The 15,368-nt window shown below is 35.3% G+C and overlaps 3 protein-coding genes across 10 annotated transcripts in view; 2 read left to right on the forward strand and 1 right to left on the reverse strand.

The window, feature by feature from the left end:
* Positions 1 to 1,683: 1,683 nt before the first annotated feature.
* Positions 1,684 to 11,247, forward strand: LOC107554314 (arrestin red cell). 4 transcript variants are annotated; one of them, XM_016236796.1, is made up of 16 exons: positions 1,684 to 1,828; positions 2,390 to 2,420; positions 2,499 to 2,559; positions 2,661 to 2,705; positions 3,280 to 3,476; positions 3,890 to 3,949; positions 4,073 to 4,140; positions 4,232 to 4,367; positions 6,310 to 6,394; positions 6,522 to 6,594; positions 6,802 to 6,939; positions 8,163 to 8,246; positions 8,672 to 8,695; positions 10,177 to 10,271; positions 10,403 to 10,457; positions 10,555 to 11,247. In XM_016236796.1, the coding sequence occupies exons 1-16, from the start codon at positions 1,806 to 1,808 to the stop codon at positions 10,640 to 10,642; spliced, it is 1,263 nt and encodes a 420-aa protein (XP_016092282.1). In that variant the 5' UTR covers positions 1,684 to 1,805; the 3' UTR covers positions 10,643 to 11,247. The 4 variants fall into 4 exon arrangements, with proteins under 4 accessions (XP_016092282.1, XP_016092284.1, XP_016092283.1 ...); XM_016236798.1 differs by lacking the exon at positions 8,672 to 8,695 and adding an exon at positions 9,066 to 9,089 and having other exon boundaries at positions 10,195 to 10,271; XM_016236797.1 differs by having other exon boundaries at positions 10,195 to 10,271; positions 10,555 to 11,246.
* Positions 11,248 to 11,285: 38 nt separating this feature from the next.
* LOC107554315 (autophagy-related protein 16-1) lies at positions 11,286 to 13,184 on the reverse strand. The gene is made up of 6 exons (XM_016236800.1): positions 13,089 to 13,184; positions 12,965 to 13,007; positions 12,761 to 12,848; positions 11,986 to 12,059; positions 11,647 to 11,898; positions 11,286 to 11,563 (listed from the first exon to the last, which is right to left on the reverse strand). The coding sequence occupies exons 1-6, from the start codon at positions 13,174 to 13,176 to the stop codon at positions 11,479 to 11,481; spliced, it is 630 nt and encodes a 209-aa protein (XP_016092286.1). The 5' UTR covers positions 13,177 to 13,184; the 3' UTR covers positions 11,286 to 11,478.
* The window catches only part of med11 (mediator complex subunit 11), a 5,070-nt gene continuing 1,606 nt past the window's right edge, over positions 11,905 to 15,368 (forward strand). Inside the window, exons 1-3 of one of the 5 annotated variants that reach the window (XM_016236804.1) lie at positions 11,905 to 11,986; positions 13,695 to 13,778; positions 14,884 to 15,014. In XM_016236804.1, coding sequence (XP_016092290.1) covers positions 13,709 to 13,778; positions 14,884 to 15,014 — 201 coding nt within the window. In that variant the 5' untranslated portion in view covers positions 11,905 to 11,986; positions 13,695 to 13,708. The other 4 variants (XM_016236805.1, XM_016236802.1, XM_016236801.1 and 1 more) reach the window with 4 other exon arrangements.

The raw sequence follows: 15,368 nt of genomic DNA on the forward strand, positions 1-15,368 counted from the left end.
CCCAGTGCCCGTTTTTTGCTTTGGGCCACTACCCCACAAAATGGTAGCCTAGTCAACATTTGAAGTGGATCAAAAAGGTTCATCAGAGTTGTCCTAAGACAAGAATGGGTACGGTTTTGGTTTTTGGACAACTTTGATGAAAGATTTTGATCCACTTCAAATGTTGACTACTATATACAGTGGTGTGAAAAAGTGTTGGCCCCTTCCTGATTTCTTCTTTTTTTTTTGCATGTTTGTCACACTTTAATGTTTCAGATCATCAAACTAATTTAAATATTAGTCAAAAATAACACAAGTAAACACAACATGCAGTTTTTAAATGAAGGTTTTTATTATTAAGGGAAAACAAAATCCAAAACTACATGGCGCTGTGTGAAGAAGTGTTTGCCCCCGTTAAAACTGTGGTTTTTCACACCTGAGTTCAATTTCTCTAGCCACACCCAGGCCTGATTACTGCCACACCTGTTCGCAATCAAGAAATCTCTTAAATAGGACCTGCCTGACAAAGTGAAGTAGACATCAGCGCCTCACACGCCATCCCAGTAGGTGGCAGAATATGCACCAAAAGCTGGTTTGCAACCGCCATTAAACATCAGAAGAAGAAGAAGAAGAAGAAGAAGAAGAAGTAGTAGAAGTGAAGTAGACCAAAAGATCCTCAAAAGCTAGACATCATGCCGAGAATTACAGTACAACTTCATGTAAAAGCAGGCAAGCAGTTATGAGTGTATTTATGATTTAGATGTATAGAAGCTAAAACAAGTTGAACTTATGACATAAAAAGTCATAATTATGACAAAATGTACATTATGAAATAAAGTCAAAATTATCATATTAAAAAGTCATAAGACAAAAAGTTACAATTATAATGTGATATCTGTGCATTGTAAGTCAGACATTTTATTTTTGTCATCACGTTGACTTAATAATTTTGGAAGATTATATCCATTTCTGCCCTCAAATAAGCTCATTGGTGTGATGACTTTTTTCATTTAAAAATCTGACATTTTATGTCATAATTATGATTTAGTATGCCACAATTTCAACTTTATGTTATACTTATGTAGACCTTTTTTATGATTTACCAAAGCATGGATTTTTGATTTCATAGTTTATGATGAAACAGTGGATGGTTTGTTTCTCTCTTCAGCTCAATACTGATATAATGCAACTGAGTCTGACAACAGGAGCAAAAAGAAATCCCCTCATCATTTTATACCAGCATGTGTTGTGACACCAACAGTGTTCTGTGAAGCTACTCCCTTCAAGCTATAATTATAAATAAAAACAACCATCTACCACATTAATGGCCCAACCAAACAATGATGGTGCAGATATTACACAGACAGATACAGGGAAAACCTCTCAGAGAAAATATTTCTCCTTTGATATCATCCCACACTGCCACTGGATAGAAATGCATCAAAAAATGACATGTTTGACCCCCTGTGTTATCAAAGCACGGATGAGCTCTAGTACCTCACTATTGTAACACGAACTATGCTGTACATTTTAATTTTAAAATACCTAGTAGGCTATTATGCTATATTTATTTTGTACTATATATATATAATTAATACATAAATAATTCATGAAATAGAATAGAAGCGATTATTCAGTGTTATTAAATAATGTATTTCTTTGCTTGCACGCTCTCTGAGCTGCCGCTTTTTTGTGGGTGTCCGATCACGTGACTCAACGGTAGCTCCGCCCACCGCCAGCTACGGGAGGAGCTGCTGCTGTTTACACTCAGTGTGCCATAGCTGTGTTTTCCTCCACAAATTCCCGCGGCCAAATTCTCCCTCATTATGGGGGACAAGGCAGGCACCCGGTGAGTGTTTTTTAAAGCTTCAGACCTCAAATTAATTTTGTCTGGTATCATTATTGTTGAAATTATAAAGCGAACAGTAGGAAAGCTAATACTAGCTGGATTGTAAATGGACGTGGATGGATAAGCTGACTGAGCATGATGGAGAAACAGCACTTAACGTGCACGTTAATTATATTTAAAATGTTTTGTATATATAATTGTGTTAGAAATATGTATTAAGCATTTGCAAATGTTTCATCAGAAGCCAGTTCATCCTTTAGCATGCATGTCGCATAGCCTGACAGCTAACAACAGCTGGCCATGTAGGGTCTATGCAACATTCTCATGCTGCTCTTTCTGCTTATTTAATAAAACTTAGTATTCTTAATATCGTCAGCATGATTGTAGTAATACTGGGCTTTGCAAGCAAACTAGTTCTCCCAGCATGCCATTTGTTGCTCTCCACCATTTGTTTGCTCTTGCCATCTTCTTCACTTTAAAATGTTCCCACCTACATTTACAAAAGATCAGCTTTGATAATGTCTGTGATTTACTCATGCACTCATATCTCTTATTCTAAAGGGTATTCAAGAAATCCAGTCCAAATTGCAAGGTAAGATGTTTTTATATATCACAGAGTCACAGTTTTGGTTTCCACAAGTTGTAGTTAAAACCTTGTCTGTTTTCACAGCTTACAGTATATTTGGGAAAAAGAGATTTTGTGGACCATCTAGATCATGTGGACCCTGTTGGTTAGTGGTTTCAGATAAACAGTTCAATTGAATTAAAATGGAGAAGTGAAAGTCTACTAGTGAAAGTGCACTGACATAAATCATATATACTTCTGCTACAGATGGCGTGATTCTGGTCGAACCTGAATATCTCAAAGATAGAAAAGGTGAGCCAGAAAGCATCTTTGTTATTTGGTATAAATGCCTTGAAATTACAATTCTGGACAAGACCTTTAACTCAATAATGATTATCATGTAAGGGCTGGTAACCAGTAAACTGCAGATATTAAAATTGCATCTGATTGATAATAATAATAATAATAATAATAATAATAAAAAAAACACTAAAAATGAAAATCAGTAAATTAGTTGCTAGAATTTCTGCATTTCAACATTATAATGTACAGCATGAAAAATTGATATTTATTTTGAGATTTATCATCTAAAAATGACAACAGTATTATTAAATTATTACTTTTTAAAGTTTCAAGTGAGCATTAGATGATGGCAAAGGTAATCTAAATGTAAATACAAGGAAATGAGCATGCACAATTAAATGATATGATACCAATATATCGTGCATCCCTACTGTTTGGTTTTCCAGTTGATGAACTGAAGCTTATCTCATATAGAGTGTTTTTCTATACTTTATGACAACTTACTTCACATCATATGCAAATGATGTCTTCTCTTCTGGTGTTTCTGTAATAATCTCTAAAACTTTATTTGTTTTTCCTCCAGTATTTGTGACCTTAACCTGTGCTTTCCGGTATGGCCGTGAGGACCTTGACGTTCTAGGGCTCTCCTTCCGAAAAGATCTTTACATCTACACTTTTCAGGCCTATCCTCTCATTCCAGAGGAATCCAAACCCAACAGTCGTCTGCAGGAGAGGCTTTTGAAGAAACTAGGACAGAATGCCTATCCTTTCCATTTCAGTGTGAGTTTCTACCTGATAGTTTTTTTTTTGTGCATCTTTTAATCTTTAAATAATGATGTTGTGATGCTTAAATGTACTTGTAACATTTCAATTGCAGTTAAATTATATATTTTTTTAGTATTTGCTTTCTAATTATTATTTTATATATTTATGTTGTGATTTATTAAGACAAAATAGTGGACATTTTAAAAATGTGTCATTACATTACATGAAAATAGTAGATTTTCTGTTTTTATTTTATTTAAGACAAAATAATACGAATTTATAATATTGGACATTTATCAGTTATAAGGTGAAAATAAATATTGGTATGGTACGTTACATTAACTTTAATGTACTTTTTTTTTTTTTTTTTTAAATAGGAAGTACTTGATCATCAGATACTTAAGCTGATATATTCTTCTGTTTTTCAGATACCGCAAAACTTGCCATGCTCTGTTACTCTGCAGCCTGGGCCTGAGGACACAGGAAAGGTATTATCACTCATACAAGGCTCATTTTAACACCTTTAGATTTGTCACCCAATTTTGCACACATCCTGTTTGTGAAGCTTTGGCGGACTTGTCCTTTGTTCACCTCCGTCTTTCTCACTCCAGGCCTGTGGTGTGGATTTTGAGATCAGGGCTTTCTGTGCCAAAACGATGGAAGAGAAGAACCACAAAAGGTTTGATTATTTACAATTTTCTGCCCGCAATCATTTGTTTTCAGTGTAAAAGAGTTTAGATCTTATTTGAAGCTTATTTCTTCCTCTACAGGAATTCAGTGCGACTAGTGATACGCAAAGTCCAGTATGCTCCTGAGAAACCCGGCCCACAGCCGATGGTGGAGACGACGAGGAGTTTCCTCATGTCAGACCGGTCTTTACACCTAGAGGCTTCACTAGATAAAGAGGTATCGTACTGTTTAACCCTCATAACGCGTTAGGGCCCGTTTGACCCAGAAGAGAGATATAAACATTTCTAAAACCTGCATAGCTTTTAGTGAAAGAACGAAACATTGCAAGTGCTTCAAGATCTTCAAATACAAATAATGTATTTTCTTTCAAATTTTTTACAATTATTTTGTTAGAGATAACCATTTAAAAAGATTATTGTTTTGGACCTGGATATGTATGGAGTACCTAAGGTGTCAAAAACCCTTTTTGTTAAATTATTTATGAAATTATATTAGTGTCAAAAACATTTGTAAAATATATTTGACATTTTCCCCATAACCCACACAATTTTGGGACTGAATTTTGTTGATACACATGAATATGTATGCCTATTGACAAACCATTGCAGCATGAAAAATAATCTAATTTTTTGTCAGAAAGTGAACATTTATGCAATTAAAATGAAATTGTTTTGTTTGAAAACGGACTCATATCTATGTTGTTTTTATGTTCTTTTGTTACAAATAAATATGTTGGCTGCATAAATTTTGACTATTTTTGAGCAATCATGAGCTATGAAGACAAAGGAATTTAGTAAATCATAGACAGATTTTTAGTGCTGTCAAATGATTAATCGCGATTAATCGCATCTAAAATAAAAGTTTGTGTTTACATAATAGATGTGTGTGTACTGTGTTTATTATGTATAAATGCAATCACGTACATGTATATATTTTAAAGATATTTACATGTTTATATTTATATTTATATATAATTTATATTTTAAATAAATCTAAATATTTTATATAAATAATGCTGTTAAACGATTAATCGTATCCAAAATAAACGTTTTTGTTTACATAATATATGTCTGTACTGTGTATTTTGTACATGTATATATTTAAGAAAAATATGTTACGTGTATATATTTATAAATGATATAATTTATATAAATATATACATGTAAATATTTTCAAAATATATACTGTATGTGTGTATTTATATATATATAATAAATATACACAGTACAGACACAAAGGTTATGTAAACAAAAACGTATTAATCGCGATTAATCGTTTGACAGCACTAATAAAAAATATAACATTTTTCTTAAATATGTACATGCATGTGTGTGTCTACTTATATATACAAAATAAATATACACAGTACACACACATATATTATGTAAACACAAACTTTTATTTTGGCTGCAGTTAAAGGGTTATTATGCTTTTTCACTTTTTCAACTGCAGAGTTACAAAGCTCAAAGTCCACTTCAAAAGGAGATATTTTATTTAACAGAAATCACTTTTCAAAAACCACAACGAACGACTCGTTTGGACTACAACGCATATTTTCCGGGATTTGTGATATCACAAATATCGACGAATGGGACGAGACCTGGTTGAGCTGCACTAGAGAAGGCAACGAGTGTTAGCACACGCTAGCTTTCCCAAGGAGATGACCTTAGAGTGGTTACAATCATTCGGGTTTAAATCGCGCTCAAATTGAATTGATTTTGATGCAATATTTACACTGAAGCTCGCAGGTGGCTATGGTAAGGGACATGACATTTCCCGACCAGGCGCCGAGTGCTGCCAATCACAGCACACACTGGCCCAGCTAACCAATCACAGCACATTTCGTATTTCAGAAGGTGGGCCTTCATTTGATACAGGAACTATTCAAGCCGTTCATGCCAGACTGGGGAGAGAGGTGTTGTAATAATGTCAAATATGTGAAAAATAATGTGTTTTTCGAACAACCTAGTATGAGAGCCTGTTCTAGTACACCCCCAAAACAAAATCAAGACTTTGTAAAAGAGCATAATAGGACCCCTTTAATTGTGAATAATCATTTGACAGAACTACAGATTTTCACTACATTATGAAGGCTAACACAGATCAGTGCTAGTAAGAAATAATCAACCTATGAATAACCTCAATTTTTCTCACACAGCTGTATTACCATGGGGAACCCATCAGTGTTAACGTCCATGTCACCAATAACTCAACCAAGACTGTCAAAAGGGTTAAAATATCAGGTGAGTTATAGTCCTCCAATAGTCCTCCAATTGCTGTTTGTAGTTTGACATTATTTTCATATCGCTTTCATCAACTATGATCTGTGTACATATTCTTACAGTACTGTTTACATTTGTGTCTCTACAGTACGACAGTATGCTGATATCTGTCTCTTCAGTACAGCACAGTACAAATGTCCAGTGGCTCAGATAGAGGCAGAGTAAGTTTAGACTATATCGAAATTATTCTTCATCTCAACTTTTAGCTGTCTAATATTCAAGATTAATCGTTGAGATGTTATTAAGAAAACAAACCTGCCCAAAAATGACATAAAAAAACATGTCGTCTTCTTTAGTCTGGTTGCTGACTTTGAAATGATGTGAATATGGGTAACGATACGTTTTTGTTCTGTCTTTGCATCCTACAGTGATCAGGTGGCATCCAGCTCTACGTTTTGTAAAGTGTACACACTCACACCCACTCTCAACAACAATCGAGAGAAGAGAGGACTGGCGCTGGACGGAAAACTCAAACATGAGGACACCAACCTGGCGTCCAGTACTATGTGAGTATTGCTGTACTTAATCACCACATTTTACCCATATGCTCAGTAGTTACCATTAAAAACACCTATTTATTTCCCTATAAAATTAGAATTTTGTGGAATTACAAAATGCAACTTAAGGGCCAGATTTACTAAACAGGGCAAATTAGCGTTAGTGAGCAATTCTGTAAAAGCGCCGATGGGAGGGAAAATTCTGCGGCTGATTTACTAACAATGCGCACATTAAAGAACACAGACGCAGCCAGATCATTTCCATAATTACCAGCGCAATCTACCGAGCACAGCGCAAATTACCGCCTACTTTAAGATAATGGCGCAAATACCAGTAATTTGATGAGCGCAAACGTTAGTAAATCGCGTTGCGTGGTTTATTTGAATACTCCTCCCATAAATTTTGCGTCTGAAAGGGAAACTCCTACAAATGCATACAGTGCTACTTCTTCACTGCGTGTCTTTAGTAAATCCTGACAGTACTATTTTAACGCCGAAAGACAGTTTGCGTTGGCGCAAGTTGTTAGTAAATCTGGCCCATATTATCTTAATTAAAACATACAGGCGTATGTGCAAAAAAAAATAAACAAATCAAGCAAGTAAAGAAATTTAAATATTAACAAAATGCAAGTTTCATACTTTGAATTCTACTACTACTACTACTCTACCATTCAAAACATTGGGGTTGGTAAGATTTTTTTTATGTTTTTGAAATGTCTCCTTATTCTCACCAAGGTTTCATATATTTGCTCAAAAATACAGTTAAAAACAGTTATATTTTAAAATATTACAATTTAGAATGACTATTTTCAGTTTAAATATATTTTAAAGTATAATTTATTCCTATGGCGTCAAAGTTTAATTTTAAACATCATTACTCCAGTCTTCAGTGTCACATGATCCTTCAGAAATCATTCTGATATGCTGATTTGCTGCTCAAAAAAAAGATTTCATTTAAAACATTTGAGCTGCTTAATGTTTTTGTGGAAACAGTGATTATAATTTTCAATAACCTTACTGACCCCAAACCTTTAAATGACAGTGTATAAAAATGACCCTATTCATTTGTTAATAGACTTTCATTGTCTTGTTGTGCGTGGTTCATCAGTGAAAAACAGATGAATTTCCTGTTTCACAGTATGTCACATTGCAGAAGTGAGTTTTGTGTTGATTTTAATTCTTCAAAGGATAAAGAGTCGATTGACCGATTCTGTTTGTGTGTTTGCCTGCAGTGTGAAGGATGTGAGTAATAAGGAAGTTCTGGGTGTCCTGGTGTCATATCGGGTCAAAATCAAGCTGGTGGTCTCCCGTGGAGGGTGAGTCACCTGATCCTCTGGACAGTCAGTCACACACTAGGGAACAGTTTTGATTGGTCACATGTAATTCATTGTGTGTGTATGTGCGCAAGATTCACGACATGATTCACCTGTCCTATAGACACCATGTCAGTTCTCTGTGGATATTCACAATAGTCAGTTTGTGAGGTTGACCTTATTTTCTTATCTTTTTTTTTTCGGATTGATATTTTCAGTGGTGGTGCTTCAATTAGCGTGCTGTGCTTTAGCTGTTAAAATTTTTTACAGGATGCTGTGAGTTTTGTGTTTTATATTCCCTCCCTGAACCCTCGCCCCTCTGTGCTGCTTCGTTCTGGTTATCAAATCATTTTGTCATTCTCCCATTGTTTTATGTCTCTCTTTCTGTCTGTTTCCTTCCCTTCCCTTCCATCTGTCTCTTGTGTCAGGCTTTTAAGCAGCTTGCTGGAGAGGTAAATACATCCATTGTGCATTCTGGTGTCTTGCTGTAGTGTCTCTTGGTTTGCTCTACGATGGAGATCTGCATGCTGTTCAGTGCTCTTCTCAACTTTACTCTGATGCTTCCTGTCTGATATTCATAGTGGTAGAGCACTAACCTTAACACACATGAAGCCGCATGTATGGATGACGCTCACTAAGAAATGTCTAGGTCATATTTTTGCAGGATGCTGTGAGCCTTGTGTTTTATATTCCCTCCCTGAACCCTCGCCCCTCTGTGCTGCTTCGTTCTGGTTATCAAATCATTTTGTCATTCTCCCATTGTTTTATGTCTCTCTTTCTGTCTGTTTCCTTCCCTTCCCTTCCATCTGTCTCTTGTGTCAGGCTTTTAAGCAGCTTGCTGGAGAGGTAAATACATCCATTGTGCATTCTGGTGTCTTGCTGTAGTGTCTCTTGGTTTGCTCTACGATGGAGATCTGCATGCTGTTCAGTGCTCTTCTCAACTTTACTCTGATGCTTCCTGTCTGATATTCATAGTGGTAGAGCACTAACCTTAACACACATGAAGCCGCATGTATGGATGACGCTCACTAAGAAATGTCTAGGTCATATTTTTATCTCTAAATCCGAAGAAAGACATTTTATAATGTAAATAATTCTTACTCTTTATTACACCAAGGAAAATCATCCTGTATATATTTTTTTATACTAAAATAATGTATGTAAAACAAATACTACTAGAATGATGTATATTTACAGTTGTACTTCACAAATTTATACAAAAAGTGATTTTTTCAATTTAAAAAAAAAATATTTTTCACATGATGAAACCAGCTGTTTAAGCTTGACAAATTATAATGGTCAGATTATATATATATATATATGTATTTTTATTCCTTTACAAAGACGGGTGTGAGTTATTTTTTTAGAATGAGATTTTATTTTCAGTAATATATATTTAAAAAAAAAGTTTAAAATATCATGGTTACAGTGAGACGCTTAACACTGGAAGTGAATGGGGCTTAAATGTGATGAACATGTCAGAATCCCAAAAAATTGTTATGGTTCTACAGTAGTTTTTATTTTTGTTCAATATACACTACTGTTGAAAAAAATTGGGTTGGTAAGGTTTTTTAATGTTTTAAAAGCTTACCAAGGCTGCATTTATTTGATCTAAAATACAGTAAAAACAGTAATATTGTGAATTATTACCATTTAAAATGTTGTAAATGTTTTAATATATTTAAAAATGTACTGTAATTTATTCCTGCAAAGTCAAAGCTGAATTTTCAGAAGCCATTACTCCAGTCTCCAGTGTCACATGATCCTTCAGAAATCATTTAAATGCTGATTTGCTTATTCTTTGATAAATAGAAAGTTCAAAAGAAGAGCAATATTGATTTTGGAGTGAAATATGGCCTAGTCAGTTCGTGAGAGATTCTTCTTTCTTATAAGCTCTTGCACACCTCAAGTATTTCAAATGATGGCGGTGCTGGTTTTGTCTTTCATTCAGGGACGTCTCGGTGGAACTGCCTTTTGTTTTAATGCATCCAAAACCCACAGATTCCACCCTTTTACATTCAACCTCAGGTTTGTGCCAAGAAATGATCAAACACAGATAACAAAAAAATAAACTCTTTAATTGCACTAAATAGGCTACATGGAAGTGTAACAGGAGCTCCTTCATTAAGTCCCTTAATAATACTTTTTTTGTTCAACAGCTGCTCCAATGTTGGATCCACCAATTGACACCAACTTGATAGAGTTTGACACAAAGTAAGCAAGACTTTTTAAATATGAACAAAGCACACTGATCACGTATGTATTTCTCTCTTGTCTTAAGCGTTGTTTTCCATGTTACTCTTTCTAACAGGAGTTTGACCCCAGATGACGACATTGTATTTGAGGACTTTGCTCGCTTGCGGTTAAAAGGAATAATCGACAAGGAAGAGGACTGCTGAATTTATCATCTCGTTCATCAAGAGCAGAAGCGCTTCTCATCAAATTGTGCATCTCATCTCCTAAAGGGTGTAACAATGAAACGATTCTCATCTCATTACGAAAGAAGCAGTATTGGGATATTTGACTGAAAACTGGAGAAAAGTCAAACTTATTAATATACATATGAAAAGCTAATGAAGGAAGGGATTCCAGGGAATTTTGTACATTTTTGCATAGGCATGTGAAAAGTATATCTCCCATATTGTGCCAGCTCTTATGAACGGCAAGCCAATTTGTAAAGATGGTGAAATTTGCTCCATATTTATTACTTTACAGAGACGGTCATGTGATCTATGTACAGTATGGACAGATGGATGGTTTCATTGATGGGCTGTGCATGTTTCTCAGTGCTGCTGTGAGGATCATATGTGATTGAGCACATATTGTTTTACTGCAGAATGTAAATATATGAAATTGCTGCTTTTAATTCGTTGGACTGCTGCATTGTTTTTGTTTTTTTAAGTAAATGTATAGAGATTTAACATCCCTCAGGAGAAAGGAAAGTAGTTGTGTTATTACAATTTTCATACCTACAGGATTCACTGTTTGCCATCTTATTTTTATTTTAAAACGGAATTTTTATTTAATTTTTTAAAATAAAATAACAGAAATAGAACATGGCTGTGTCTCTGTGTTATTAAATATGGATGCCAAGAATATTAACAGGAAGAAAATCCAGTGCGTTTGCTCTCAGGTGTACTTACTATCGTGTGTGTGTGTGTGTGTGAAAATAAGCTCCAAAAGCATAGAAAAATTGGCAAAAACATAAGATAATCAAGTCATAAGAAGGAGGTCGCTAAGTTTTGGATTCTGTCTGTCTGTCGGCTGCGCGAGATCTCACTCGATACCGCTTCTTCAGTCGACCTGCCAAACGTTGCCATCTAGTGGACGACAAATTAATTGCAAAACAATGTGCAAAGTCATTGAAGAAACAGTAATAAAATATTAACAGAATTACATTCACCTTTCTTGTGTTGCATTATATTTATTAATCCTCTCCGCCTCCTCTTTCTTCTCCTCTAACCAGCGGTCGAGGAGCTGCTCGTTCTGGAGGTTTGCGGCCGTCAGCTCCTCTCTCAGTGAGCTGTGCTCCAGTCTCAGTGCTGTCAGTTCCTTTGATTGACACTCCAGCTGATACTCGCATTCCTCTAGATCAGCCTTCAGACTGGAAGCCCCCTGGGCCAATACAACCGCTTCGGTCCTGTAGCGAGCAACTCTATGGCAGGAAGACACAGAGGCCTATTAGGACTGCTTGTCTTGATTTCGTCGTCTTATTCAAGATGTACCTGGCTGTTTGACCTACTGTGAGTGACAGTATTGTAACTCTGCCTCATTCAGGTATATATTGCCAGTCAGATCAGAGATTTTCTGCTTGAGCTAGAATAAAGAGAAGAGGACGGATATTCCATCGTTAGTAGTAGTGATAGACTGTGGAAACTGATACATTATTTGCGGATTCTTTGAGGAATAATGTTCAAAAGAACAGAATTTATTTGAAACGGAAGTCTGTAACCTTATAAAAATGTCTTTATTGTCTGCAAACTATTGAATGGTGGTGTGTCAGGGTTTACACCAAAATATTAGGCAGCACAACTGTTTTTAACATTGATCATTCCAAGAAAATAAAAGTTTACAGAGTAGCAAATCAGCATATTAGAATGAATTCGGAAGGATCATGTGACACTGAAGGAGTAAAATATATTCAAATATAAAAGTTACTGTAATAATATTTCACAACATTACTGTTCTTCACTGTATTTTTGATTGAATAAATGCAGCCTTGATCAGCATTAGAGACTTCTTTCAAAAACAAAAACAAAACTTTATTATTTCAAACTTGCATCAGAACATAAACTGAGAATAAATGTTTAAAAGTCCCAGTTAATGGCTTAATATGCTCCGAAACAAAAGAAGGTAAAAACTAATTTCATATAGATTAAGCAACTGAAACCTTAATTAAAGGTACAAAAAAACAATGTTATGCACAAACTCTCAAGATCTGGTGGGAAGTAAATGATTAGTTTTAGCAATAAGGCAGTTTATTACTGATGTTTATTGGTTTTGAATATTACTCTCACCTGTTGATTAAGAAATTCCATCTCATTCACATTCAAATAAAGGGTGCCGCCTTCTTCTGGGCATCTAGAGCTTCCATTATCTTTGAAACTGAGTCAAATATGACAGCAAACAAAACAATAAATTTAAATGTATGCATAATCTATTCCAATAAGTCAAGAAATCAAATCAGTACTAAAATAGATGTCAGGCATTGTGTGTCTTACCTGGGTTTCGTGTGAAAGGTCAGCATTTCCTCCAGCCTGGACACTGTCAGAGCATCCAGTCATTACTGAAGCACTACTGATTGCTTGTTTCTGTACATTTGACAGCATCTGAAATAAAACTCACCTTTGTCAAACAGGCCAGAGAAAGGATCTCTCTGCCTGCAGTCTCTGTGAAACAGCTCTGCCCGCACGTGACTCTTCCAGGACTCCATGATCTGTGGTGGAACTCAGTTGGACAATTCACTTGTTTTAGACGCTTATCTGATGTATTATTACAGCGTTCTCACACTAGACATTACGTGCAGTCCTAGATAACTAATTTCTGTTGCAGATTTTCTCAAGATGTTGCGCAAATGGCTTCAATTACTAGTTAAACATCATCCATGTTTAGTTTTCTCCAACGCAGTCAGCGGGTTTCGCGTTCTGTTATTGTGTTCTTCCGCGGCTTCCGTAGTTCGCTACACAGTGAGAGCGCTTTGTGTGCTACAGTGGCAGAATATCTCGTCAAATTTAGTTTACGGTGCATCAATATAGATGTATGTAATTTAGTTTTCAAACGTATAGATTAATGAAGTGCGTTTATAATTTTTCAGTAATTAAACTCTTGTATAACGTTAGTTAAAGCGCGCGTGTGTGTTTGTCTGCTGTTGTTGATCATTCTGTTTGTTTGTAAGTGTTGAGCGCTTGTATTTTGTATGTTTATACTTATATTTTCTCTTTTTTTCTGTAGGTTGTGTGTTCGGAATGGCTAACGACAGGCTGAGGGCATTAGAAGATGTGGAGAAGGAGATAGCTTTAGTGCTGCAGAGCGCAGGTTTGTCACTTCATACATGTATGCATGGATTTCATTTCAGTAATGCTCAATATGTGACCTTGGATATATTTGTAGCAATAGCCATGGGTCAACATTATCGATTTTTCTTTTATGCCAACAATCATTAGAATATTAATAAAAAATCATGTTCCATGAAGATATTTTGTAAATGTCCTACCGTAAATATATCAAAACTTAATTTTTGATTAGTAATATGCATTGCTAAGGACAACTCTAAAAGTGATTTTCTCAATATTTAGATTTTTTTTGCACCCTCAGATTCCAGATTTTCAAATAGTTGTATCTCGGCTAAATATTGTCCTATCCTAACAAACCATACATCAATGGAAAGCTTATTTATTCAGACACCGTGTCAAATTCTGGGATTTGGATTGCGATTGCATTGTCTTTAAATCATGACGAAATCGTATTAAATATGATCAAACATACAGAACAATATTAATTAAAAATCATGTTCCATGAAGATATTTTGTAAATGGCCTACCGTAAATATATCAAAACTTAACTTTTGATTAGTAATATGCATTGCTAAGGACAACTCAAAAAGTGATTTTCTCAATATTTAGATTTTTTTGCACCCTCAGATTCCAGATTTTCAAATAGTTGTATCTCGGCTAAATATTGTCCTATCCTAACAAACCATACATCAATGGAAAGCTTATTTATTCAGACACCGTGTCAAATTCTGGGATTTGGATTGCGATTGCATTGTCTTTAAATCATGACGAAATCGTATTAAATATGATCAAACATACAGAACTGACGTTCCTGCTGACGAAAAGATGCTTAAACCAGCTTAAGATAGTTTGTTACTAAAGTCCTAGACTAGCCAAGCTGGTTTTAGCTGGTCATTCAAGGAATACCCTTTTAAAATCAGTAAACAGACCATCTAGGCCAGACTGGGAGACCAGCAAACTGGATTAAGTTGATTGATTTATGTTGTTTTACATTAAATTGAGTTTTGTGACTGACATTACAAATATACATATTTAAACCTGATATTTACAGCTTTACAGTGATACTATTTAGCATTTTGTATGTTTATTCAAGTACACAAATTGAATCGTAGCAATCTGTCTTTCAGGAACGATCGTGCTGGAGCTTTCTAAAGAGAAGGCCAATGCCAGTTTATTAGACCGACAGCTAAACCAGTTCCAGACCTCCGTCAACAGAGTTGAGAGTGAACTGAGTGCACAGATCCGGTATCTGACACAGGTGTGTACTATGTGTGCTCACATCTATCTATATGTGTATCTATCTGTCTGTGTATCTATCTATCTATCTATCTGTGTGTGTGTGTGTGTGTGTGTGTGTATCTATCTATCTATCTATCTGTGTGTGTGTGTATCTATCTATCTATCTATCTGTGTGTGTGTGTGTATCTGTCTGTGTATCTATCTATCTGTGTGTGTGTGTGTGTGTGTATCTATCTATCTCTGTGTGTGTGTGTGTGTATCTATCTGTCTGTGTATCTATCTATCTGTGTGTGTGTGTGTATCTATCTGTCTGTGTATCTATCTATCTATCTGTGTGTGTGTCTATTTATGTTTATTTATATAGCGCTTTTAA

This window comes from Sinocyclocheilus grahami, unplaced genomic scaffold (assembly GCF_001515645.1).
Source record: "Sinocyclocheilus grahami isolate Dianchi unplaced genomic scaffold, SAMN03320097.WGS_v1.1 scaffold497.1, whole genome shotgun sequence".
Taxonomy (NCBI): domain Eukaryota; kingdom Metazoa; phylum Chordata; class Actinopteri; order Cypriniformes; family Cyprinidae; genus Sinocyclocheilus; species Sinocyclocheilus grahami.